The 26,913-nt window shown below is 38.2% G+C and overlaps 1 protein-coding gene across 1 annotated transcript in view; it reads left to right on the top strand.

Moving 5' to 3' along the window:
- Positions 1 to 26,913, top strand: part of LOC116723856 (poly [ADP-ribose] polymerase tankyrase-1-like) — a 78,252-nt gene that overhangs the window by 46,592 nt on the left and 4,747 nt on the right. The window contains exons 7-26 of the mRNA XM_032569035.1: positions 4,528 to 4,622; positions 6,114 to 6,180; positions 6,805 to 6,991; positions 7,452 to 7,573; positions 7,661 to 7,752; positions 8,599 to 8,677; positions 9,058 to 9,229; positions 9,804 to 9,883; positions 12,668 to 12,813; positions 12,917 to 13,082; positions 15,046 to 15,265; positions 18,747 to 18,856; positions 19,742 to 19,930; positions 21,089 to 21,169; positions 21,608 to 21,794; positions 22,215 to 22,294; positions 23,152 to 23,272; positions 24,693 to 24,790; positions 25,359 to 25,433; positions 25,615 to 25,720. Coding sequence (XP_032424926.1) covers positions 4,528 to 4,622; positions 6,114 to 6,180; positions 6,805 to 6,991; positions 7,452 to 7,573; positions 7,661 to 7,752; positions 8,599 to 8,677; positions 9,058 to 9,229; positions 9,804 to 9,883; positions 12,668 to 12,813; positions 12,917 to 13,082; positions 15,046 to 15,265; positions 18,747 to 18,856; positions 19,742 to 19,930; positions 21,089 to 21,169; positions 21,608 to 21,794; positions 22,215 to 22,294; positions 23,152 to 23,272; positions 24,693 to 24,790; positions 25,359 to 25,433; positions 25,615 to 25,720 — 2,473 coding nt within the window. The remainder of the gene's footprint in view (positions 1 to 4,527; positions 4,623 to 6,113; positions 6,181 to 6,804; positions 6,992 to 7,451; positions 7,574 to 7,660; positions 7,753 to 8,598; positions 8,678 to 9,057; positions 9,230 to 9,803; positions 9,884 to 12,667; positions 12,814 to 12,916; positions 13,083 to 15,045; positions 15,266 to 18,746; positions 18,857 to 19,741; positions 19,931 to 21,088; positions 21,170 to 21,607; positions 21,795 to 22,214; positions 22,295 to 23,151; positions 23,273 to 24,692; positions 24,791 to 25,358; positions 25,434 to 25,614; positions 25,721 to 26,913) is intronic.

The following is a 26,913-nucleotide window of genomic DNA, read 5'->3' as shown; positions in this document are numbered from 1 at the left end:
CATCTTTGCTCTTCATCAGTCTTTTCTCCTTCCATCCATTTTTTGGTTCCGACAGCCAACAGTTCATCTATCCAGCGTCCCATCGAGCTATTTATCAATTTATCAGTCGGTTTGTCCATCTATTCATTAGCTCATTTATTGATCTTGTTCTGTCGCCTCATTAGTTCAGCAATTGTTTTGGTTATCCATCCATTGATTAGTTTATCCATCCATTTGTTTTTATCCATTCTTTCTTCAGTCAATGCATCCATTCTTCCCTATCATCATTTCAGCCATCAGGACACTTACGTCCTTCCTTATGTCCTTCAGTGAAATATTTTCAGTTTTCGGCTCCATCTCCTTTGAACCAGTTGCAGAAACCCATATACCTAAAGTTGCTGTTTTCATCAGTCTGTAAATGTTTTAACTGAGGAATCTTTAATTTATTTATGATGGTGTTAACTCTTTCTGTTTTCCTCTGAAGGTTCTGTGAACTGTGTGCTGCTGCCAGTCTGGGCCAGGATTTTTCTCGTAAAAGAAATTTTTTGTCTCAATTGGATTTTCCCGGTGAAATTAAAGTTAATAATAATAATAATAATAGTAATAATAATAATAAATCAGTACATTTATCTCTTCATCCATGTGTCGTTCTCGTAATTTATTTTGCGAAGTATATAGTTAAAGTCTAACTTCTATAGAAATGTCCACCATAAAGCTCTGAATGTTTTGAAAACAAAAATGTTTGGGAAATGCATTATCACATATTCGATTAAGGTTGCTGAATTATTTGCTTTTAGAGCATTCTTTGTGTTCTCCTTTTGAATAATGGCAGTGAAAACCAAACAAAAGTTTGCCATACTTTGTGTGTCAGACTGAATACTCACCTGTCACATCCCACAGGATTTTTACTCGCGCATCTCTTACGTAAGCTGTAATATTTAGAGAAATATTCATTCCAGGCAATTGTGTAAACGGCCTAATCTGATCTTCTGGCGATATTGGTGCTGGCAGAATTTATGTGCTTATGTAAACACAGAGGCAGTAAAAGCTACTTTTTCTTTTCTTTTTTTTCTTTTGCTCACAGCATGGCTTCTGCCCAATTTCCTCTGAAAGCTTTAATTTAGGAAGAAAGAAAAAAAAGTTCTTTTTCTCTTCTGCCATCTCTCATGTTCGGTAATACCTGCCTGTAGCTTTAGATGACAAACATCTTGGCATCCTTAATATAAAACAAGATCATTTAAACCAGTTGTGATTTTTATAAAGTGGCAGCAGGCTCGATCACACACACTTATGTAGTGGCTCATACTGGGTTGCCAGATTGAAGAGGCGGAGCTGAAATTACTCAGTCTGACCCTGGCAACCCCAGCATTGTGATGCAACTCAGGGCTCATGCTTTAAGACGGACTAAGATGCAGTTTTTTTTTTTCTTTCAATTTACTTCTGTTTATTTATTTTTTTCAAGCTATTTGAAATAACAAGTGCTACAGTACAGGCATAGTGAGAGAGACTCTGCATTAGAGATGAGGATGGTGAGTAAGCGCTTACTGTGTCCTGCTTCCAAATGCCGCCGCTGTCACATCCTGTAAATACGTCTCCGCCATCTGTCCCTGCAGCAATGCCTCGCTCCTGCTGGCTGCCGCTGCTTCTCGGATGAACTCGTGAGCTGGCAGCAGAGATCGCTGAACATGATTTATTTTCTAGTGTTTTTCTCTGAAGCTCGTTGGGCATTAAGAGTTGTCCAGAGTTGGAAACATGCCGGCAAATCTCAGCAAATTGGAATGTGATGTAACAGCTTCTTTTTTTTTTCTCCCAAACTGTTCCAAGTCAAAATATGAAACTCGAATGAATATGAAATACTATAGATTTATTACATAGTCATGTTTTTTTATTGCATGTTTCTGTTAATTTCGCTGTAAGCTGAAAGCTACTGAAAGCCAAAATTTGCATGTTACATAAGACCAGTAAGAGGATTTTTAATTCAGAAGTGTTACATTACAGCTGGCCATTAACAACTCATGCACAAGGAGAGCAGCCATACAAGGCTGCTGCTAAGGCAAGATTTGCAGTATGGAAAGTTAAGTGGAAGGAAAATGTGTATTTTAAAAAGGTGGAAAGCCAAAAGGGATAACTGCAATATTGAGGGGATTGTGAGTCAAAGGGCAGTGGAGAATTTAGGAAAGATTACCAGTGACACTCCTGAACCAGTGGCAATGTCAGAAGTTTCCCTCATGATCTGAGAAGATACTGATTTAGATTGTTGCCTGTTGCTGTAAAATCCTCTTTTCATATATATAAAACCAAATTTAGCATTTTATTGGGCCTTGAAGCACAATTCAATTGAATTAGGAAGAAGAGGGAGAGACACAGAATCCTAACGGCTCGAGGTCCAAGGTGAGGTTTTTGTTGTTAGAGATGATTGGGTTGATCATCTGTTTTATCATTTCCAAAGTCAGTAAAGAGGGTTGCAAATAAATTTTTGCTCTGCAAGCCATTAAAATGTATAAAATGAGTTTTTGAACCGAATGGCTTAAATTAACAAACTATCCAGTAGTATTGTTATTTCTAAGATGCACCAGTAAAACTGATTAAAAACTGATTTAATTTAAGTGCAGAAAACTGTGGAATTATGACCCTGACTAAATATCGGTGGGAGATAAACCTTTGAACTTTTCTGAAGGCGTGCACCTGAGTCCAGTGGATTATTTGCTCCAAAGTCAGCCGCTTCAGTTCACGGCTTCACAGATTGTGGTTGACTGATGTTGTGACCTTTGCAACTGTGTTTTCATGGTCCCAACTGATTCCTTTATGGAGGCAGCTGTGGAACAAACACAAGCAGAGGGGGCATGATGCGACTGCACTGAGATTTAGATGGGCTTATGTTCCTTTAAATCTAAAAAGTAAATGGCAAACAAGCTAGGACATTGTGCTAGCATTGTGATATCTAAATTTGAATAAATGTGTCGTCTTGTTATGGCGCCATACAGAGATTGCTTTGCCACGCTCAGTGTGAGTAAATCAACAAACATGTTAATTCAGATTTTACACGCTGTATTATCTCCACCAAGGAGTGCATATGCTGCGCTCCGTTTATTTAATTATCAGCGGGAAAGCTCTAAAAGTAGAGACACATTCACGTGTTCCCATAGATTTGGCTGGCTGAACATTTTCAAGCATATTTATGTTTTACGTCAGTCTTGATTCATATACATATAAAATCTATCAAGAAGTTGTTTTGTCATTATTTGAGGAAGAAAGTTTAAATTAGTTTGGTCATATTTGATCTGGGTGTTTTACGACACTGCGGTTTTTATGTTTATGATTCCTAATAACTCAGACTGGGTTGTTTCTGTGTTTGCTCATGACAGCATGCCTCAGTGATAGGAATCTATTATTTCTTTGCAACAAATGTAAAATAAAGCAACACAAAATAACCTCAATTAGAGTTATCTGTATGAAAGTCAATGAAACCCTTTATATCTTTGCAACATTGATACTACATGATTTTGGGTTAAAATACTTAACATTCTAAGTAATTCAATAATAATCATCCATATTAAGCAAGCCTATTGATATTTTCCTGTTTAATTGCAAAGCCATTGTAAACAGAAATTAAAAGTTCCAACACCCTCAGATTAACTTTAAAAGTAAAATATAAAATCCAAAAATTCTTCAGTTTTCTTTTCTAGGTGTAATTAGTTCTGAAAATAATCTGGGTACCTATGATTTTGTAAACATTTGCATAACAAGATAAATATATTTTTTTCTTGTGTCTGATTATAGTACTCCAATAAGAGCTGAATTTTTAGATAAGCTTTAACATATCACCAGGTGAATGATACTTAATTGATTTTTTCATTGGTAAATTGTAAAATTGGTTAATATCCAACCCTAAAACTGTAAAAGGCCCTGTTGAAGTTTAAGGAAATCTTTTCCTCATAATGTCACTAGGCATAAATCAGTTGGCTGATTTGCTGCCCAAATACTGTACTATGCATAAAAGAGGTTTATGTTTAAGCTTCCACATGGATCTTCTATAAACAGATTTTGTTTCTTTTATTAATTTAATATTTCCCACTACCTTTGGGTTTTTCAGATTTAAACCAAGTGCTACTCACAGTTGGTTCTTTAGTTCATCCCGTTCTGCAAAAAGCTGAGACTTGGTGGCTGTTTGACTGGAAACTTCCCACTGCTGTAGGTTTTCCCTTCAGGCTGGGTGTTGCTCCTGCTTTGAGGAAGACTGGCCTTTGCAGGGAGCAAATGAAGGAAATGCAGCATATGGAGCTGAAAGTATTTCATCCGTCTTATCTTAATGTATTGAGAGGTTCGGCTTCTCATTTACTTTTATAGGAAATTATTCTCAGACTTACGGGCTGTAGATAGGGTTGGGATAAAGACCTGTTCGCTCTTGCAGAAGCTCACTGACTCTAAATTAGCATTTTATCAGCACACACTGTAGAACAAACCTATTGGCTGACATTTATTCTCCATTTTCTGCTGTTTTCCTGCACTCTCTTACTCCGCCTGTCCTCTCTGTCTCTGTCTCTCCAGTCCACTCCTCTCCACCTGGCAGCAGGATACAACAGGGTGAGGATAGTTCAGTTGTTACTGCAGCATGGAGCCGACGTCCACGCCAAGGACAAGGGGTATGTATGACAAAAGCTGTTTAAATCCAGTTGAGGGTAAAGATGGAAAACATCCCTAGAGATGTTCCCAACAGTTGTGCAAAAGACATTTTTTTCTTTGTTTTTTAAGAATCAAAGCATCTTATGTGAGAATAAATGTGTTTTTCAAGCAGCATTTAATGCACATGAACTTTAAAGTAACGGCTGTAAAAGATGAAGTGAAATTTATTATACACCAGGTAACCTCTAAAGTTTCTCTAATATCTAAAGAGTTCAAGATTTTTATTTCCTTAGCCATCATTCTACCTCACATAAACTATATTGCCGTAAGTGTTAGGTTCAATCGTTAAAAAATTACTACCCTACTAAATATTCCACCAACAACGGTTAGTGGTCATATAACAAAGTGGAAGTCATTGAGAACAACAGAAGGTCAGACACAAACTGCTGGGCCATGACGAACTGAGGTCTGCACGTTGATGGGCTACAAACCTCCAAACTTCATGTGGCCTTCCCATTACTTTAACTGTAGAGAGTTTTATATGATTGGTTTCCATGGCGCCTAAGCATTACATCTGCTAGTACAAAGCAAAGTGTCGGATGCAGTGGTGTAAAGCACACCGCCAATGAACTCAAGAGCATTGGAGATGTGTACTAGGGCGTAATGAGTCATGCCTTTCTGACATTTTAATGAACAAGTCTGGGTTTGGCAGTTGCTAGGACTACAGCACTTGTCTGACTATAATATGTTTAGTTGCATTGCTTGATGCAGAGGGGATTATGGATTGGGTCTGAACTTAGAAAGGAACTCTTAGTGCTTCAGTTTGAAGATGGTCACTTCCTGTCCAACCGACTGAAACAATGCAGGGCAGCAAAGTAGTTTAGTGTATAAAACCTTGACTTTAGAATGCCTCAGAACGTCAAGCTAGACCTTCTCATCCAGCATCAGTGTCTGACCTCACAAATACTGTTACGGCACAATGGGTCAGAATTACACATAAACATATTTAATAGTCCCAGAAGAATTCATTACCTTATGAATTTAGAATAAGGTGTCACTCATATACAAGTGATTCGAGACAAGCAAATACTTTTCCCTAAATAGTGTTCATTTAGCATTTTGGCTGTCATAGATTTCAGGTTCTTTTTCTAAAACCTCACCTCCAACAGGTGGTACCTGAGTGAAGAGCAGACATTCCTCCATTCTTTCTAAAAAGCAAATCACTGATACAGATGCTATAGTTCCTAGGAACAAATTCCACTGTAAAGGGTGTTTTGTTTGCGGAACATGGTAGTGGTTTGGTACTTAGCGATCACTAATTCGAGCATTTTTTCCATTTCTAATCGACCGACTACCACCCCTAGTCTATTTCCCAAAGCATTTTTAATTTCAACAACTGTTGGATAGAATGCCAGCATTCCTTTAGTTTCAGCATTACTACATATCTTGGAAATGTTTTTCAAACTAAAGAGACGCATTATTAAAGACAACTCTGTGTTTGCTCCTTCCAGTGGACTGGTGCCTCTACACAACGCCTGCTCTTACGGACACTATGAAGTTACTGAGCTGCTGCTAAAGGTACAAGTAAACACACAAACAGGCTATTTTTAAAGGTTTACCATCAGTTGACATATAGCGGAATTGATATTGTGTGTAAATAGAAAAATCTGATCTAAATTAGGGATGTAAGTAATGATTATTTTAATAATTGATTATTTTGTCTGTTATTTTGATGATTAATCTGGTAAAGGAATTGGCACATTCTTCAAATCTTTCATTTAACCACTTAATAAGAAAACAAACATGTTAGTGCTTTAAATCCAATAACATAGCATTCCTTTAGTGAATTTGAAGCACGTGAAGATAAAATTGTGCCACTTGAGGAATTTTGGGTAAAACATATTTACAGACAAATGTGTTTTTTTCTTACATTCAAAATGTACATATATTTGTTTTACATATTTGCCTTAATTACTGCTCTGATTATGATGTTTTTTTCTGCAAATTACTTTATTTTGAGTCTGTGTGCTCCAGGTAACAATTAATCAACTATTAAATTTGTTGACAATCATTTCAGTGATTGATCTGATAAATCATTTCAATCCTAGCCTAAACTCTTAATTAAAGCTTCAAAGGATCTAATTGCTCTCTTTTTTTTTTACATTTTCATTTATATTGTGTCATTTTTCACTCTACATTCAGCATGGAGCTTGCGTGAACGCCATGGATCTGTGGCAGTTCACGCCTCTGCATGAAGCGGCTTCCAAAAACCGGGTGGAGGTTTGCTCTCTCCTGCTGAGCCACGGCGCTGACCCCACCCTGCTGAACTGCCACAGCAAAAGCTCTGTGGACATGGCCCCCACTCCTGAGCTGAAGGAGAGACTCACATGTGAGCATGGCTGAATGTGACGCTGGTGAAATTAGTGTTCAATCAATCAATCAATCAAATTTTATTTGTATAGCACATTTCAGCAGCAAGGCATTTCAAAGTGCTTTACATCATATCAAACACAGAAACACAATGCAAGATAAAATCAACAATCAAAACACGACATTAAGTCGGGTTCCATCAATAAATTTGTAATTGATTACGTTTCAAATACACTTCTAAACAGGTGGGTTTTTAGTTGAGTTTGCATCCATAAAAGGTTTACCTGTTGCACTCCTACTGTGTTATATGGAACAAAATACCTATTGCTATTTTTATTCCCACTCACGCTCGTGTTACCTTTAATTAGGATTAGCATTGAAAAAACTCATGTTGGAGTTCTCAAATATGCACTAAACCTGACAAATTATTCCTTTTTTTTAAGCATATTTATAGTTACTTCTTCTCTTTGTTCCTTCAGATGAGTTTAAGGGCCACTCTCTGCTTCAAGCAGCTCGAGAAGCAGACATGACCAAGGCCAAGAAGACCCTCGCTCTGGAGATCATCAACTTCAAACACCCTCACACACACGAAACGGCGCTGGTGAGATTAACACTTGTGCTGCTCACATGCTTACACACTGAAGGCACACTGATTTGTCTAACACTCTCTTGTGTGTGTTCGTGTTAGCATTGTGCAGTGGCGTCGCCACACCCCAAACGGAAACAGGTCACAGAGCTGCTGCTGAGGAAAGGTGCCAACGTTAATGAGAAGAACAAGGAGTGAGTGCTCTTTTCAGCTTCTTGTACCGTTCATAAACGCCAAGAGGTTATTTCAGACGCGCCCCGACACTGATTTATTTCGGAGGTGAAGATGACAAGTTGCTTTTCTGACTCGAATAATCAAAGGAGAGTTTGTTCCCGAGTGTATGCAAGGAATTAATCAGGAAAGTGTGATGCCGGTCCAAGATTAATTTTGGGGCCAAGACTATGAGCCAGGTCTGAATTTAGTTTGAAGCCATAAAACTTGTTTTGACCGTTTCTGTTTTTTACAAGGATGTAACATCCTGTGGGTCACAGGCTGGGTTGAAAATGGTGGTCTAGTTTCTAGATACACCAGTTTTAAAACATGAAGCTTTCAATACCACATAACCTCTCAAGTTAAGCCCTTTTTGTAAGGATTTACCAAAAACAACCCCTCCTCGCCCTGTTGCTGCAAGCACAATTCTTTAAAAAATGTTTCCCCAAATAGATCTGGGTTGTTAAAAAATGGATAGGAAAGTAAGCTTTACTGTTTTTAGATAAAACGCTGCAACAGTTGGCACGTCTGCTTCAAATTTATGGTTCTTTGTCTACAAAATCCATATTTAAATGTCTGGATTTCAGTTTAGCTTGTTTTTTCTTCGCAAACAGTGATTAAACACACTTTGAGCGTTTACTCTGGAGTGATTAAGCAAAAGTAAAGAGCCAATAAAGAGCATGGCAGCCCGCCATGAGGCCTCACTCAACAACAGAGATATTTTATCTGTATTTAAATCTGTGATGATGCTGTTTAAAGGAAATCAACCAATGTTTCTGGGAGGCGAACAGTTGGTGTTAAAACTTGCCATATCTGCTCTCTGGTTCTAGTTTCATGACGCCTCTTCATGTAGCAGCGGAGCGGGCTCATAATGACATTATGGAGGTGCTCCAGAAACATGGAGCAAAGGTAAACGAGTCATTTTAAATGTATTTTTCATATCCGTTTTTTAATTTAGCTACTTGGTCAATATTATAAGTTTGACAAATCGCAAAAGTAACATTTACTCATCTTAAATATCTTCTTAGATCAAACATCATGTTTTTGCAATATAATTTGGTTGATCATCATTCTCTCACCTCTGTGTTTTACTGATAGGAGGTTACTTGGGTTTTGTTTTTTTTAATCTAATTTACCCAGAAATTATTTCCCTAGCACACATGCAGATCTTTTTTTTTTGCCAAAATAGATGTAAATCATTAACAATGGGAACATTTATGTGAGTTTTAAGTACATAAAGTGCAGCAGCTCCTTGGAGAGTCCTAACAGCGAGATGTTTGTGTGTGCAGGTAAATGCCCTGGACACACTGGGCCAGACGGCGTTGCACCGCGCGGCGCTTGCAGGCCACCTACAGACCTGCAGGCTGTTGTTAGGATACGGGGCGGACGCCACGCTGGTGTCCCTGCAGGGCTTCACCGCCGCTCAGATGGGAAACGAAGCCGTGCAGCAAATTCTCAATGGTATGTTGCGCTTTGTGTGGGCGGGCGGCGGCGGGGGGTGGCAGGGTAGCAGGAAGAGCACATGTGTAGGTCGTGCTGGGGTTTGGTTGCTAAGCATCAGCTGCAGATTGGAGGATTATCCGGGAATTGTTCTGAAAGGTCGATATTGATATTTTCACTGTGAAAGAGCAGGGAGGTAAGCAGGCTTTGAGTGAGCCGACTAGGGATTGAAGAGACTCGACGTTACAAGTTCTCACAGGATTTTCTGAGTAAAATGTTATTTTTTTTTTAATGAATGAATTACATCAAAATGTATTTGTCCTCATCTAAACCCCTCATGTTTTTACATTACTTTATGAGCACTAAAGGAAAAAGGCAATTTATCCTCTATAGTGCATCATCACCCATGTATAAATTGTTTCACTCATATCTCTGTGTACATGTGAAGAGAATTCAAATACCTTCCTTCCCTTCCTAAAACAGGCGGCTCAGAGTTTGAAGTTATCTTTTAGTTTTTTTTTTCTTCCTACTGATGTTTGTCCAAAGCATATTCAGGCTCTGCCGCCTCTTGATCTTCTGGCTCGCTTCTCTACAGAGAACGTCCCGGTCAGAAACTCTGATGTGGACTACAGACTTCTGGAAGCTGCCAAAGCTGGAGACCTGGATACCGTCAAGGTAGTTTATTTATTTTATAACGCATTTCTGTTAAATGATGGATGATTTTTTAGCCTTTCACTGGAGGATTACTCAGTCTAACTTCTGAAATCAAGTAAATATTTACCTCAAAAGCATAAAGGGACAAATAGATATGGTAAGACATAACGTTCATAAAAAGGGAAATATAAATACACATCTTGACTCAGCATAATCAAAGTTAGCAGCTATAACAGACTAACTTGCTCTGTCTCTCACATTGTTGTTGAGGAGTTTTAGTCATTTACAGCATTGGTTGAATCTACTGAAGTTTGCAGACATTTGTTTTTGCACAGTTAAGGTGTTAAAAAATAATAAAAAACACTTAAAGGTTTTCTAAAAAAGATGCTTACTGAAACCTGCATGTTTCAGCTGAAATGTAGCATGGATTTTATCTTATGCCTTTGTCTCAGTATTTCTTTTAACATTTTATAACTTCATCAGTGTTGCTAATATTTGTTATTTATTGTATTGTTCTTATTACGTGTTCTTGCTTCCCTCTGCAAATAAAAATGTGTTCTTAATAACTCACATGTATAAATAAAGGTTAAGTAAAAGGTGTGAACTTAGATTGAGCAATTATAATCCCTTGATTTTCTGTTTTTTGAAGCAGGTTTGTTGTAGATTTGCTCTTGTGTTTAGGCTCATTTTCCTGTTAATGTCCCAGTCAGATCGGCACAGACAGGTGGCTTCACATTTCAGTTTATAATTATGTGCTTTAATATACAGAAAAGTTAATTGCTGACTTGATAAATGCAAGATGTTAAGGCTAGCTAGTCTGCAAAAGAATAGTGTGTTTGTAAATTGGCTTGAGGTTTTTGCCTCTGATGTTGACATTGTTAATTTTGGGGCAACTTTCCTACTGCCATGATTCTAGAACCGTTCCAAACAAGAAACACTTTTCCAATCTCTTACTAACATGTTAACTAAATCCTGCGAAAAAGTCAAGCAATGGAAAGGTGTTTTTTTTAGCTTCTCTGAGCATCACAGTGTGTTTTTTTTTTCTTTTTTTCTTTTCTGGATTCAAACACGTCCATATTATTCAGTTTTAGACTCATCTGTCCAACGAACACCATTCCAGAAGTTTACATCAATCTGGCTTTTATGCTTTTCTTAGAGAGGAAAGGTTTCCTCCTTGTCCATCTCTAAAGGAAGTCAAACATGGCTGTACAGATATACTTTTTCATATCCACATTAGCAGGAACCTGGTGGAGCTTGATCCAGGATCGTTCAGGGTTCTTGGCCATTTCTTTTAGCATCTTCCTGTCTTCATCTGCCAGATTTAGAAATGTTTTAAATGTCCTCTATAAATCTCTCACAAGCTGCTCCTATCTTCTTTCTGCAGGCTCCAGACATCACTTTCAGTCTCATTATTGTGTTCGTTCAATAATGAGACTGAGTAATGATGTTCTAATCATGTACACCTGCTGTGATACTCTTGTGTATGCCCAGCTGTAAACAGTTTGATATAGACTGGTTATGAACCTTTGGTTGCAGTAGAGCCAGTGATTTTTCTTTTTCTGTGTTAAATAAAAATGCCCTGACCTTTAGAGCGATTCCTTCTGCTCTGTTAAATGTCATCTGATTATTGTTCAATCTGAGTTGAAGGACTTGTTTATTTTTGCCCTTTTTTATTTTAAGAATAATAAAACCTTTATTCTCATGATTGAATGAACCATGCAGCATTTTGTTTTTTTTTCCAGTGATAGTGAACAAATACCAGAGGAAGGTAACAGTCGCTCCAGGGAGACAGAAGACTGATGCCTGGCTTGTTTCCATGTTCGTTTTTAGACAATAGTTGTTAAATGGGTCAAAAGAGGCTCTGAGCCCAGAATGGATGATGATTTGATAGATTAGCAGAGGAGGAGATGAGCTCTGCTCTTTTATTTATGCCTTGGCTTGTTTTTTTTTTGTCACCCACTGTATGTTTTTCTGAGCTCAGATGCAGAAAAAAATAATCCTGTGTTTATGTTTATGAAGCTTCTGTTGATGCTTTCATAAATGATCAGCCTGTTTGATGACACTTGTTCAGAGAGATTTAGACTAAATACATACAAGTGGGATGTAGCCCAGCCAAGATTACTGTTGGCTTGGAAAAGTAGGAATTTGAGTTAAATATTTTCCAGTTTCAGTTTTCCACATTTCAGTTTTTAATTTTTATTTGTGTATTGTCTAAAAGCTAAATCTATTCATTCAGTTAAGTTGTATTTACAAAGCAACTTGCACAGATAAAAAAATCACTACACTGAAATATTAATGACATAAATGAATATCTTGCTGCCAATTCATCTGCTCTTCTGTCTGTTTAAAATCTGTCTCTTCATCTTTCCATCTTTAAATGTATCCAGCCAGGTAGACTGATGTTTAAACCACTGTAAAAAAAAAAAAAAAGTTTGACTACTGTAAAAAATATTTGCCATCCTGGAAAACTTTTGCTTTAATACTTTAAGTTTATTTCAAAATAAATTATCTCTTGAAAACTTTGACATAAAATGTTATTTCATATCAAAGGTATGGGATCCTGCTGTATTTTACTCAATTCAGTAACACTAGGAACGTTGATATCAACTTATGCTGTTTACCAGACTGTTTTTAGGATCAACAGTAGAAACCTGTTGTAATCTTTAAGTTTAAGTTCAACATGTTTCTCTGAAACAAAGAACTAAGTTATTGCATTCCTTTTCTAAGCATTTGTGTGCATTCAATTCAGTGTGCATGTTGAATGTATTGATTGAGGATTCTTTACTCCCTCTTGTTTCTCTGCAGTCGCTGTGCACAGCTCAGAATGTGAACTGTAGGGATCTAGAGGGACGGCACTCCACTCCTCTCCACTTCGCTGCCGGCTACAACAGAGTGTCAGTGGTGGAGTACCTGCTGCACCAAGGGGCCGACGTGCATGCTAAGGATAAAGGGTGTGTGAAAATAAGAGAAACATTCAATTCATTTTTTAAAATTCTTTTTGCGTACAGATTTTTAGCAAAGCAAGTTTTATTTTTGACTCTGTCCCCCCGATAGCGGCCTGGTTCCTCTTCACAACGCCTGTTCCTACGGTCACTACGAGGTGGCTGAGCTGCTTGTCCGGCATGGCGCCTCAGTCAATGTGGCCGACTTGTGGAAGTTCACGCCGCTTCACGAAGCTGCAGCAAAGGGCAAATACGAGATCTGCAAGCTGCTGTTAAAGGTTGGACTCAAAACTCCTCGTCCATCAAATATAATTCAGATCTTTTATCGGCGGTTTGTTGTGCTGGCCATTTAAGTCTTAAATCGCATGCAAACCTGTCTTTGGAAATTAAATCAAAGTGATTTTGAAGCACAAGCGCACTTACTGAAATTAAACAACACCTCCTGCCTTATATTGATGAAGCAATCAATTATTCAGTATTAGTGGAATGTTTGCCAGCGAAATCACTAAATAAGTCATTTTCTTGACCAGACTGCAGACCAATTAAATCAGACTAAAGGTAACTCTAATTGGAATAACTGCTTCCTTTTTCCCGTCGCACAAGTAGACACAGCGCGAGTCTAGTGAGAGCTGCTGTCAAAGCTGTGTAAAAACTCCTTTTTACTAACACTCTTAATCACATCTGATGATGTTTTATTCAGCTTATTAAAATCAATGTTGCACATTAAACTGTTTTCTGGTTGAACTAGTGAAATACTCTTTGATTTCAAATAAGAGGCATTCATTCACAGGAAAGCCTCAGTCGATCTTGTTGAAATGCTGCTCTTTCAAAGTTGTTTTAGAATATTTATTGTGCAGAAGCTGCCAAGTCTACATAGTCATTTGAAAAATGTAAGTGTGCTTTAAATTCACCAATCACAGGTCTTAAATTTAGTCTGTCACCAGATGCTAATATAGCGTTGGCAGCTACCTACCTATCACCAGATGACTGGATGACACCCCAACCATCCCATGTATTTATAGTATTTTTCTGTCTTAAATTTTAGTTTAGCTGCTGTTAAAAAGGTTATAAAAAGTTTGAAATTTGTCTTGAATTTGAATCTTGAGTCTGTCTTGAACCTGTAGATGCCCTGATATAGCATCATGAATTCGGTTAAACTAAAGATCAATCTGTGTTGTTGGATGGACATGTTTGATGTTTTCTGAAAAACATAATTTATTTTTGCTGTCAGTCTGAATCAAGTAGAGATTTTTTATTTTCTACACATGTAAATTTCAATGTTTAGGATTCAAATTAGGGAAATTAGACAGAATTAGGCATACCTTCAACTACCAGATAGCGATAAAGGACTTTCGATACAATCCTTGGTTTGTGTGGAATCGGCTCTAGTGAAACAGCTGATATGTGGTGATTTTGCAAATTTGGTCAACAAGTTATTCCCTTTTACTCATTTTTTTCGTCCTAGGTGGTCATCCTTCTTTTTGTTTTACCCTGTTCTCCATTTGCATGATATTGCCACCACCTTGCTTGACAGTTTGTTCAGTGTTTCTAGCTTTGAAAGCCTCACCTTGACTCCTACAAACATACCTATAGTTCAGTGAAGCTTAAAAGATGCTGATTTTGCTATTTGGGATGCCTGACAAACATCAGGTTTTTCTTTGAGTCACGATTGCTAAAATCCAAAAATATTTCATCTTTGTCATTTTCTAATGTTTTTCTTGCTGTTTTTTCCTAGACAGATGATAAATTATTTTGTCAGAATGAAATCATAAAGTAGGGAATAAAACTCCCACTAGACTTTAGGATCCAAACATCTTTAGAACCAGCAGTGGGATAATGGACAGTTCCAGGACACCGGTGGACACCCAGTGGAGTGGTCCCACAACATCCAGTCCTAATGAGGACATTTTAAATTGTCCAATGAAGTGACAAGTAGAAACTGTAACCTAGGGAACGTTGAGCGATGAGAGTGTCTGCTTTGCCTTCTTCCCTTGTGGTTTCTGCTTCACTGAGCGTCTCTTCCTCACATCTCCGCTTTTTATTATCATTTCTCCATCTCACCGACTCCTTGAGGACTGTCCAATGTCTTCATCTTACTCATCAAATGTCATCCTCTTATTCTTATTGGCATCAGGGCTCTGGCATTTGAACTGGCTTTGTGTTTTCTTCTAACAATGAATAATTTTGGAGCATTTTCCAACTTTTGTTAGCTGAATTTTTTTGTTGTTTCCCCACCGTTAGCACGGCGCAGATCCCACCAAAAAGAACCGAGACGGGAACACGCCCCTGGACCTGGTGAAGGACGGCGACACGGACATCCAGGACCTGCTGCGTGGAGACGCCGCGCTGCTGGACGCTGCGAAGAAAGGCTGCCTGGCTCGGGTGCAGAAGCTGTGCAGTCCGGACAACATCAACTGTCGGGACACGCAGGGACGCAACTCGACGCCCCTGCACCTGGCAGGTAGTGTGTTCTCAAAAGCACAAGCACACACATATCCCTTTTAGTGGGTGAAAATACAATGTTCCAGTCGAATGAGCATCACAAAGGTTTCCAATACACTGTAGATCAGAAAGGTCCGTTAATCCTGAAATATTCAGATTTCATCTTGTTGGTAAAATCAGGTTATAAATGATATATAAAGACCAATAAACATTATTGCCTTTTGAAAAGATGGATTGCAAAAATAATAAGCATAAAATTAAGCATTTTGTATATAAAAAAAATTACTCTACAATGATAGTTCTCCAAACTGTCAATATTATCAAAGCTATGTGTTGTGCACATTAATTTCAGAAATGTTTACATAAATCAGGGATTTTCACTATGGAATAACTTTTATAAATATTCATCAGGCAGACTGCAGTGCTGAGCAAGGCATGCAGTTGCAGTCAGAAGTTTACATAAACTTCAGATTTAAAATAATTTCAGTGCTTTTGGAGTTTTTAATGATTCATAATATTTTTTGGTGGTGTGATGTTGCTTATGTAACAAACGTTGGCAGTGAATTTTAGGAACTGGAAACACAGATTTGAATATATTCTGCTGCTTTTTGTCCTCAAGGTAAAATTATTTACACACACACACAATATTGGTATAGGAATATAATTTTAACAGGCTTTTTCTATTTAAAATGACTTCAAAGTGTGTTTGAATTTTTTTTTCTGTAGTAACACCCAGTTTATTTCCAAGTTTCAAACATATTATTGTTGAAATTCAACAATACTGTCCACTTATTGCAGTGTTATCAATAGCAGCCTAACAGCATGATGCTGCCGACCGCAATTATGGCAACATCTTGTAAAGTGTGTTGGCTCCATAAATGATTAATGCAGATACCTTTTTTATATACAAACATAATGCAGTCAATTTGCTTTAAAGTTATTATTTTGCCTTTTTTTTATGTATTTCTAAGGATTTTGACATTAATTATTCCACTTTGTGCAATGCTCCAGCATTACGGGCAGCTAAATAGTTCTATAGCCTTCTACTGCCACCACCGTCTTCTTGAATTTAAAATCCTCACGTCGATTCCTAAAGACAGACTTTTCATCACTGAGCCCAAAAAGCTCATTTGTTGTTTTGTCTGAATGTAGAAGATTTCTGCAGAAGGTGTTTGGTTTGTCCAGTGAAGCTTCAACGTGCTTCAACATCCAACCAAATAGAAGTATCTAAAAGGGCTGAGAATGCTGCAGCATGTAAATGGAAATGTAGGTAACCTCGTCTTAGACTGCAGCCAGGAACGTGTTTCCTTTAACACGCCAGAAAGTGAAAGTAAGTATATTTTTGATGCCAATCACTCCCTCAGTCTCCTCCAGTTTGTCTGTCAAAGCCGCCCTTTGTTTTCTGGCGCTGCGTCTTGCCAACAGTGAGGAAGTAAACACAACCACGCAACTGCAGCCTTCAGGATGAAGTCATCCTATTGGCCAGCAGGCTCAGTTATGTAATAACATCTAGATCAGTGTTTTACCAGAACGCCTCTATCTTTAGGATTTGACACTCATGTTTTTTGTAGTGGTATAAATTTTCTAGCAGTAAAAATGAAGCTAAAAGAGCTTTACCTATTTGTCTGATCAGCATAAGAAAGCTAATGTTCTTTCAGTTTCTGCTTGCTGATAACATTCAGACACAGCTGCTTGAGGGCATCTTGTACAATTTCTATGTCAAATATTAGCTACAAATGTAAGTATTTATTTAAAATCATGCCCCAATTAGCCAAATGTTTAAAGATTTACATCTCTGTTGTGCTTACAGATAAGGCGAGGCGACCTCAAATAGTCTCACCAGCCAGAAATAATGTTATTTTGGCCCCGAGGCTCAACAAGCCTCATTGTTATTTATATATTCAGCATCTGTAATCATCGTGTCATCAGTTAGAGCGATAACAAATCTGTTTGTTTCACCAAAGACACCTCTCAGACTCCAACAGGCACAAGCAATGGCTTAATGAGATTCATACCTAAATGAACATCCGTCTGTACAAACCAGAGAAGGCTTTCGTTTCTAATGGAAATTATAGACGTATAAAATCAGAACGGGTTTGTTTGGCCTTTAACTGGCTTTATTGCTCTTTTTGTCAGCATTAAGTGGCTTTTAGCATCAAACTCTGGCATAAAAACCTGTGCTGTAAACAGATTTGATGTAAACACCAACGAACAGCATAAATGGAAAAAAACACTTTTGGAGAATAAACTGCAGTTTTTTTCTTTCTACATTGTTTTTATTTTTATGATTTTTCTTGTGTTTACTTCTATAGAGCTTCCCAAAATGAGCATCTAATTTAATCGCTTGGTAGAGATTCTTGTGAGAATAAATTATATTTTAGATAAATGTTTTGCTTACAGGTTTTTGTCTAAGCCAATTTTCATTTCTGATTTTTGTAAACACTATGAATTTTAGATAACTTTGGAGTCTCTTTAAAATATATATTGGTTTTAAACTCATTTCCTGAACAATTAGTATTGTGTGTGTGACAAATTTTAACAGTTCAAAAAGAAACAATTGCAACAAACATAAATAACAATAAGATTAGTAAAAAATGGGAATTGAATAAATAGAAACAAAGTAAAAAAATATATAATTAAATGATATATTTTTAGTTTTAGACGTAAAAACAAAACCATTCACATCATGAAGCAACCAAGCTTTTTAAAAAAAAATTATTATTATAATTTACAATTTTCAATAAAATCCAAAGTTTATACCCCGGAATGTTTAAGGTTCTTCAAAACCTTTTTTTCTTTTTATTTTTAAGATTTCCAGCAAATTGTATTTTCTGTCAAAATATGAGATTTTAACTGTTTGATACCCTCAGAATACCTTACAGTTAGTATTGTTCAGAACCCTGTTAAATTTAGGTTTTACATCTAGACCTGGAGTACATCGCCAAAGAAAAATCATCAAAATATCACCTGAATCATGCAAAAAGCTGATCACCAATTGTAAAGGTTTTATTTGCTGTAATTCTAACAGAGATTATAGCGTCAGTTGTTGAGAAGAATATGAATAAATGTAGACACGTTGATTTATTTATTTCTTTTGTTTTTTTTATTTTAATGTAAATCCAGTTTACTTTTAAAATCCACCTGAAATGCTTCCCCCGACTTCATTCAAACCTTAAAGAGTTTTTTTCGCTCAGGAAAAACTTCCACAGAGCATCGAATCAGACTTACTAGTTGGTCAAGATGAAAATCGGACCAATTCTCTATCTGAGCATTTGGTGCATCCATAGTTTCTGCAATCAATCATTCATTCATTCAGTAGACTGGAACACTCTTAAACACTGGCACACTTTCTGCCTCAATGCACTTTCCTGTAAAGGAAAAAAACCAAACATGTTCAGTTACTTTTTCAGTTCATACAGATGGATACTTGATCCAGCTTCCTCATCTCTAACGTCACAGTGTTGCTTCTTCTCTCTTCTCTGCTGTTTGCTGATTTCCAGCCGGCTACAACAACCTGGAGGTGGCCGAGTATCTGCTGGAGCACGGAGCCGACGTGAACGCTCAGGATAAAGGAGGGTTGATTCCTTTACACAACGCGGCTTCATACGGGGTGAGATGCTTCACCTAGCATTTATATGAGATTAGGGATAAAAGTTGTTGACACGTTCTCCCTGATCATTCTACAAACTACGCTAATCAGCTCACCTATTTGAGCTGCTTAAACCTGAAGGTCAGTATTAACATCATGAACTTTGACCTATGATTTAAGACTTAGTAACAAATTAGCTTTATCCGTTGTGAAATTTGCTGTACTGCTGTAAACCTTAAAGGTAAATCAACTTTATTTTACTGGAGTCCTTGTAAAAGCAACAAAGTTTTTTACTTGAATTTTAAGTTTGTTCATCGGGTTGAATTATAAACAAAAATTTGATGTGCAAGTTTTCTTCCTTGTCACAATTATTCACTACATTTTTGGTCTTTAACATAAAATGGTGTAATGTGATAAATATAATAATACATTTGGTTATTTCTTCTTTAATTGCCCCTTGTATGAATCAGTGTATGTGTAGATTCTCTAGAAAAGATGCGTGATTTAGTCGGGTTTTTTTTCTCCTTCATCTGGAATCCCACGAGCTTTCGGAGCGGAACAATTCTCCTTTTTAGGCAGCATGGCGCTACTAAAAAACTTATGAAGCGCATGTTTGCATGAACGCTTTATGAGCTCTGCGTTGTAGAACACAAACGTAAACACACCAGGGCATTCCCCACTGTTCCTCATAAACAAGTTACAGTGTGTTTGATGCTGAGGAAGGAAATCGAGGACAAACAACAGAGGGAAGCCATGTAGTAAAACAAGAATCCTGACAATTTTTTTTGTTATTTTTGTTCAGCACAACATCAGATGTCATAGTTACCAGACAACTCTGATCCTTTTTTGGTTTTCATCTGTCTCGATCCCCGCTCTCTTCTCGTCCCTCTTCACTTCTCCGTCTAGCACGTGGACATCGCCGCCCTGCTCATCAAGTACAACACTTGTGTGAACGCCACCGACAAGTGGGCTTTCACGCCCCTCCACGAAGCGGCGCAGAAAGGCCGCACCCAGCTCTGTGCCCTGCTGCTGGCCCACGGAGCCGATCCCACCACAAAGAACCAGGAGGGACAGACGCCGCTGGACCTGGCCACGGTAACAACAGGCCGTCCAAATGTTCCCTGTATGAAAATATAACCGTCTCCAAGTGATTATAGCTCATTACTTTTACCAGCGGAGCACCAGGAGAAGAACATGTAAGAGTAAGGATTGTACTTTTTCACTAATGAGGCTCCCTACCTTGACTCCATGTTGGATTTGAGAATCCACAGCTCGCCTTGGACAGAAAACTTTTGCTGCTGACATCCGTGGGCAAGAGGTGTTCCCTAATTACAGCACTTTGTAAAAACATTCATAGCCCTTTGACTTTTTTTTGTTTAGCATTTGTTTTCCACAAACAGCAATATGTTTTTTTGGGATTTTATGAGTCAGCCCAGGAGGCGACAACCTGCGGCTCCGGAGCCACGTTGCTCTTTGGGCCCCTCCACTGTGGCTCTTACATCATTTTTAGGAGTTTTTTCGTAAATTCTTGTTCAACAACAGACTTTTAAAAGTAACTAGTTTCAAACTAAGTTACCTAGTTTTCTTTATTTTTCATATTTATAGAAAAATAGTTGTTGTTCTGGTAATTGTGGATTCATTTTGTTTTAAAATCTTAGCTTAATTTTTTTTCTTAAAGCATTTTATGTAGTACATATTTAGAAACCTGATTTTTGCGACTCTAGGCGAGCTTTATTTTGTAGGGACAAAAGTGGCTTTTGAATGGAAAAAGTTGCTGACCTCTGAGCTAGAGCTACAAAATGTAGATGCGAAGCAAAAGAAGGTTATTGATTCAAGTTTGTAAACAAATTTTTTTTTTATTATTTAAAAGTCTGAAAGTGGTGGCTTAGATTTGTAGTTTTACGCCTCTCTATCTGAATTTATCGGTTCTCTGTGATATCTTCGAAGCTTATTCACATTGTTTTGTATCTGTTTTAAAGTTCTCATTGTCTCTGACCTGAGGAATGGGGGCCAATACAAATATCAGATTCTAATTTGAATAATTTTCCTGCCACTTCATTATGATGAGCTACTTTGGGTTAGTCTACTCCATAAAACACCAATAAAATACATGGAAACCTGCAGTCTAAACATGAACTCAGGTTTTTTTAAAGAACTGTATCTAAGTTTATCTGACTTGCATAAAAAAACAAAGATGGAATCTAACTCTATAAGTTTCCAAGTTATCACACTTTCCGTTTCTCGCTGCTGCAGGCGGATGACATTAGAGCGCTGCTGATTGACGCCATGCCACCAGACGCCCTGCCGAGCTGTTTGAAACCGCAGGCCACTGTGGTGAGTTCCCATCAGCGGTGTTTAAGTGAAGGCTTCTGAACACACATAAAGCAGACAGTTAGATCTCAGCATGTGCAGCCATCTTTAGGAGGCGCACTTTGAGCTAAAGCACCAAAAAAAAAAGAGAAGCAGAAGAGTCAGCTCCAGCGTAATATCTGAAAGGATTTCAGACTCGAGCTTGAACTCTACAGACAGTTTAGTTGGGAGTGAAAGATGTAAACTAAAACTAATCGGACGTGAGAAACGCACAGAAGCAGGAGAGATGAAAGCAGCGGAGCCATCAGTCAAACTGGCAGCTCAGCAGCAGGACATGAAAGCTGCACCAAACTTCAGCCGGAGTGTCAAACTAGTTGATGCATGTGAGCGCGCTAAGAAGTTTCTCTGTTGGCTTCAACTTCCAGCTTCAACGAAACAGTCAAATCTCCCTTTCTCACACAGGTGAGCGCAGGAGTGGTGAGTTCAGGTGCAGCAGGTGGCGTGGTCATCTCGCCGTCGCCGTCTCCATCCTGCCTGTCGGCGGCGAGCAGCATCGACAACCTGACCGCGCCTCTCGGTGACATCGCCGCAGCCGGGGCAACAGGCGTCGCCGACGGAGCTTCGGGGTCTGACAGGAAGGAGGGCGAATGTACGCCAACGGTTTTAGTTTCAAAAGTCTTGGTTGTGTTGTTTTTATTTGGCCAACAAATGTTTATTTAAGAATTAAACAGACTAAATATTAACACAGATAGTGTCCAAACCTTTTGCCATAAGGCCAAAATCATCTTGATTCTGTTTCATATAAAAACATTAAAATTAATTAATTATGACATTTTTTCCTATTTTTATCAACTTAGTAATAAACTAAACATATAGTAAATCTGTAAATCATTGCATATTGAAAACATATAAAGGGTCAGGCTTAACTTTTGGGTAAAATTCCAGTAAAAGTTGCTGGAAAGACCTTTTTAATGAGTAATCCCTCGTTGTTGTGTGTAAATGATGTTTTAGGCTGTTTTCACATGAGTAACAGCCTCCGGTGAACCTACTGACGTCTCTGTCTGTGCAGCTCTGCTCGACATGACCATCAACCAGTTCTTGAAGAGTCTGGGACTGGAGCACCTCCGAGACATCTTCCAGAGAGAGCAGGTACCCTAGAAAACGTCCTCATTCAACTCATTCACTTCTGCAACTTCATTTGTTTTGCTTCCATTTTACGTTGCTCATATTTGTTGTTAATTACAGGGACTGACTCTTTCCTCTGGGATTAAAAAAACAACATTTTAAATCCCACAAACCTGAGGACAGTGGTTATCTTGTAACTTTTTATTCTAGGGCTATAAACATTTTAATGAGTCGTCTGCATTTATTATTTACTACGGTTTGTTTTTGTGGGCACGCATCTGCAAACCTCATGGCATTCCCATCTGCCTCATCTGTAATTTGTTTTTAGTCCTAATTAGAAAATTCTAGATAGCTAAGACGGGCAGAGAGACGGGAAGGAGACAGATGGAGAAAAACGAACAGGAGGAGAGGAAGACAACCGTTTTTCCACAGGAAGAAAAGACCGGGCCGAGTGCCAGAGTAGATTCCCCACAAACGCCGTTCAGGAAGCGCCGATTTATTCCTGTTATCAGCGAGGAGCCGTATCTCCCATCTGATCTCCGTGAACAAATTTGCGAAGCAGAAAGAAAAATCCGCCATAATTTATTTGCATATCAGTTCTGTGATTACTGCCAACAGTTCGGTGACCTTTTCATCCTCCCTCCTTCCCTTTTCATGAATATTTGTCAGCCCTATTTCCTCCAATATGTCACAGATCTTTCTGGCTGTCATTATTAATGAGTGCTGCTTCTTTACGATCGGCTTAAAATGATGCGCATGCATGTATTTGTCAAATGTACATCTACTGTGGGTATGGTAGATCCATCACAGTGTGTTATTTTCCAGTTTGTGTTCTCTCTGTAGCATAAATCTGACGAGGCGTGTCGTTTGTCTCCGGGCAGATTTCGCTGGATGTTCTGGCAGACATGGGCCACGAGGAGCTGAAGGAAATCGGCATAAACGCTTACGGCCACAGACACAAACTCATTAAGGGCATCGAGCGGCTGCTGGGCGGTCAGCAGGGTCAGGAAAATACACCAACACACACGCCCGCACACACACATCTATTGCTTAATTACTGCTTATATAAGCTCATGTTCCTGATAAATGTTGGAACAGTGATAGATTGCAGCAGCATCTGAATCTGAAATCTTAAAGTCTCAGTTTATGTTTGATAAAGTTTTTTAGACACTTTTGTGTTTTTCTGTGTTGAAGCCATAAAGGTAGAATAAATTTTTCAACAAATTTTATTCCCAGTTTGGGGGGAAAAAAGGGAAAAAAATAAATATCCATTCTTCAGTCGGTCCATTAAACTTGGTTACATTTTAGAATTACGCCTTGTTACGACTGGCTCAAGGTCAGACCATGCAGTGGTTAAAGTGCATAAAAAGGAATATTTATTAACAAAAACAACAATGGATTGTGGATGTCAGTATCAGTGGTGTAATGCAAATGCTTGGATGTGGTGTATGAGTGCATATGGAAGTGTTGAAGTGCAAAAACAGACACTCAAATGTGCAAAAGGAGGGGAGCTGAGACCTGGCAACAAAACACCACAAGCATCAAGCAGCAGAGTGGACGCTGAAGGCGACCCAGAAAGTGGAGGGGCCAGGTTTAAATGCTCTGTTCTCCAAATGAACAAATCAGCAGCACCTGTAAAGGGGAGGAGCACAAAGACAGACAAGACACCTGCAACCCAGCCCATAAGGCCCAGGGCCGTAACACGCCTAAACAAAAGAGATTCCTTTTAATTAATACCCCTTGGTTCTGTTTCCATTCTGTCCTGTTCAGATTTTACACAGCATGATGCTGCCACCACTGTATGACATTGTTTTAGACTGGATCTTAGTGTAGTTTATACTAAACATGACATTTTTAGGCTTAATAAAGATGAACAGGATGATGTTGCCACTACAAATGGGATGATTTTAGTCTGGATTTTTATTTTTTTATTTTCTTTTTGAAAATCTCCGTTCTTTTTAAGTTGTATTTGAATTCTCTCTCTACAAATCTGCTTTGAATATCGTTTGGTACCTTTTTTTTATGTTCTTTGTCCATGCATTGTATTCTTGTATTTTTAGACTTTTCTGGCACATTCTTTGACAGAGTGGCTTTGTTTCTACATGCATTTTTAAATGCTAATGCACTCTTATCAGTTTAGTTGAAAATGTGAATAAAAGTAGTGAAACTGGAATGTGATTAGCATAAAACGTCCCATTTTAAATTTCTTTAACTATGATGTTTCACTATTTTTGTTAGAAATTTGGAAAAATTCACAAAACTTTGCCCTCACTTTAGCTATTTTAGGTCTTAAGCGAAAAGATGAACGAAGCGTTTGATTCTTAAGAGTGCAACAGAATACTGTATGTAATCTCTAATTCCATGCTCAGATTTTTTCCATTTTCACCATTTGAGTTCTGAGTTTTCTACTCTGTGTATTCAGGTGGAAACCCGTACCTGACGTTCCACTGCTCCAGCCAGGGCACGGTGCTGATCGACCTGGCGCCGGACGACAAGGAGTTCCAATCTGTGGAAGAGGAAGTAAGCACGTCCTCACATTTCACTTCGCAATCCGCCTGTTTCCATTTCAAGTATGAATATGCATTTAGTTTTTCCTCGGAAAACACTCGAGTGAGTAGACGAGACACAAAAAAACAGCGCCGCAGCCGCTCCGAGTATCAGTGACTGAATTACTCCGGTAATGGAGAAGAAGTGATTGAAGGAGACAGCAGATATCTGTGTAAACGGGCCTAAATTAATGAGAAGCGACAGATGTTAACTGGAATTTCACAGGTAATTTTCGACGTAAAATGACTTGACTCTAGTTTGTGATTCGCTCATTAGGGCTCTGTTTCCATCGTCCCTTTCCGTACTTTTGCAAGTCTGCGCAGCACAGTTCTTGCATTCCTGCTGAGGCTTCACCTTTGCAGCTGAATTCCTCTAAATTTCCCTCGGGTCCCGTTCAGGTATTTGGTTTAATGAGTTACTGCTCCACATCAGCAGTAAATATATGGATTCTGTAGCAGCTGAGATGGCAGATAAGCAGCACGTTTCCCGCGTGCTTTGTTCTTGTTTTTAATGCGCCGCCGCTTGTTGATGTCGCCCTCAGCTGCAGAGCACGATCAGAGAACACCGCGACGGAGGCAACGCAGGCGGAGTCTTCAGCCGGTACAACATCATTAAGGTGCAGACTGGCAACGCTCTCACACTCAGCCTGCACTCGCACATAAAGACACGAGCTATCACTTTTTTTTAACCAGGTTACTGCTTAAAGCTTAAGATTTAGTCAACGTTTTATACTTCTGCACAAACGTCTCCACAAACTTCCTGCCAACTTTCCCCTCTGACTTTCTTCCTCTCTGCAGATTCAGAAGGTTGTGAACAAGAAGCTGCGTGAGCGATACGCACACAGGCAGAAGGAAATCGCTGATGAGAATCACAACCACCATAATGAGCGAATGCTGTTTCATGGTAAAAAAATAATAATAAATAATGTTTATGTATTTAATTAAAACTTTTAAAAATAAAATAAAATCTGAATGATACCTATTTTTGATTGAAATAAATACACATATTTTATTATCTAGGTCATTTAAATCTATTATCAAGTTTTTAATAATTAAATAAAAAAATGTAAACAAAATCTAAACATTTTTAGAAACATAAAAAATAATGTATAATTTTATCTCAAACAATGAATTTTTCTGTTTATGCTTTTATAAAAAAATTATTTTATTTTTGTTCAATGGAACAAAATTTACAAGATATATTGTAAAATTTTGTGTTAATAAAAAATATTTCCATGCTTTATAAAAACAATTTATTTTAAATAGTATCACATAGCTTATTATTGCTAATATATTTATACAATAATGAATTTATAAAAAAACATTTTTCAATTTAAAAAATCTAAATAAATTTAGATGTATTTAGATCTTCAGCTGTTAATTGTTTGGTCAAAATTGACAGTTATGTGCAAAAGTTTGTATTTATTTAAGTGAAGTAAATTTAACAATGCCAGTTTTTGGCCAGGTTTTTTTTTTTGTATTAGTGATTTTTACTCTACAGTAATGTGAAGGTAGGCAGTGGTTACTGTACACTACAAGGTTCTAAAATATTTATTTTTCTGATTTGATCCAGAAAGCGAAAAAAGAAAAAAACTATGACCATAAAACAAGTTAAACCTCAAAATTTGTTCCAAGCTACAAACTTTTCACTATTTGAGAGAAAGAGCAACAAAATGAGGCAGAATTTCCCCACCCATGTTGGAGATTCCCTGGAGTTTGTGGTGACTTTCTCCTGTTTGACAGACACAAAACGCAGCTTGGCCAAGGTTCAGCCATTCATGCTCCGGAAGATCAACTTTGTACTTCCACGTTTTCTTTCTTCCAGCTTTGACTGGAAGCTTGAGCGGATCTCGTTTATCATCCTTCCCCTTTCAACCACACGGCTTACTGGGGACAGCGGCCTCAGGACCGCACCGCAGCGTAGTGTAGTTCTTTTAAGGCGGCACGCTTGCAGAGCTGGAAATCCCAGGAAATAATCTGGCTTCTCTGATGCCTGAAATGGCCTGTCTGGCTCCAGTAATCTTAGATCCTTGTCAGATCGTAGATTTCCCAGGAAAAACATCCTGTGATGCTCCCCGTCTTTCACACTTTGTGAAT

This window comes from Xiphophorus hellerii, chromosome 8, assembly GCF_003331165.1.
Source record: "Xiphophorus hellerii strain 12219 chromosome 8, Xiphophorus_hellerii-4.1, whole genome shotgun sequence".
NCBI lineage: Eukaryota > Metazoa > Chordata > Actinopteri > Cyprinodontiformes > Poeciliidae > Xiphophorus > Xiphophorus hellerii.
This window is presented reverse-complemented; position numbering and strand designations above follow the sequence as displayed.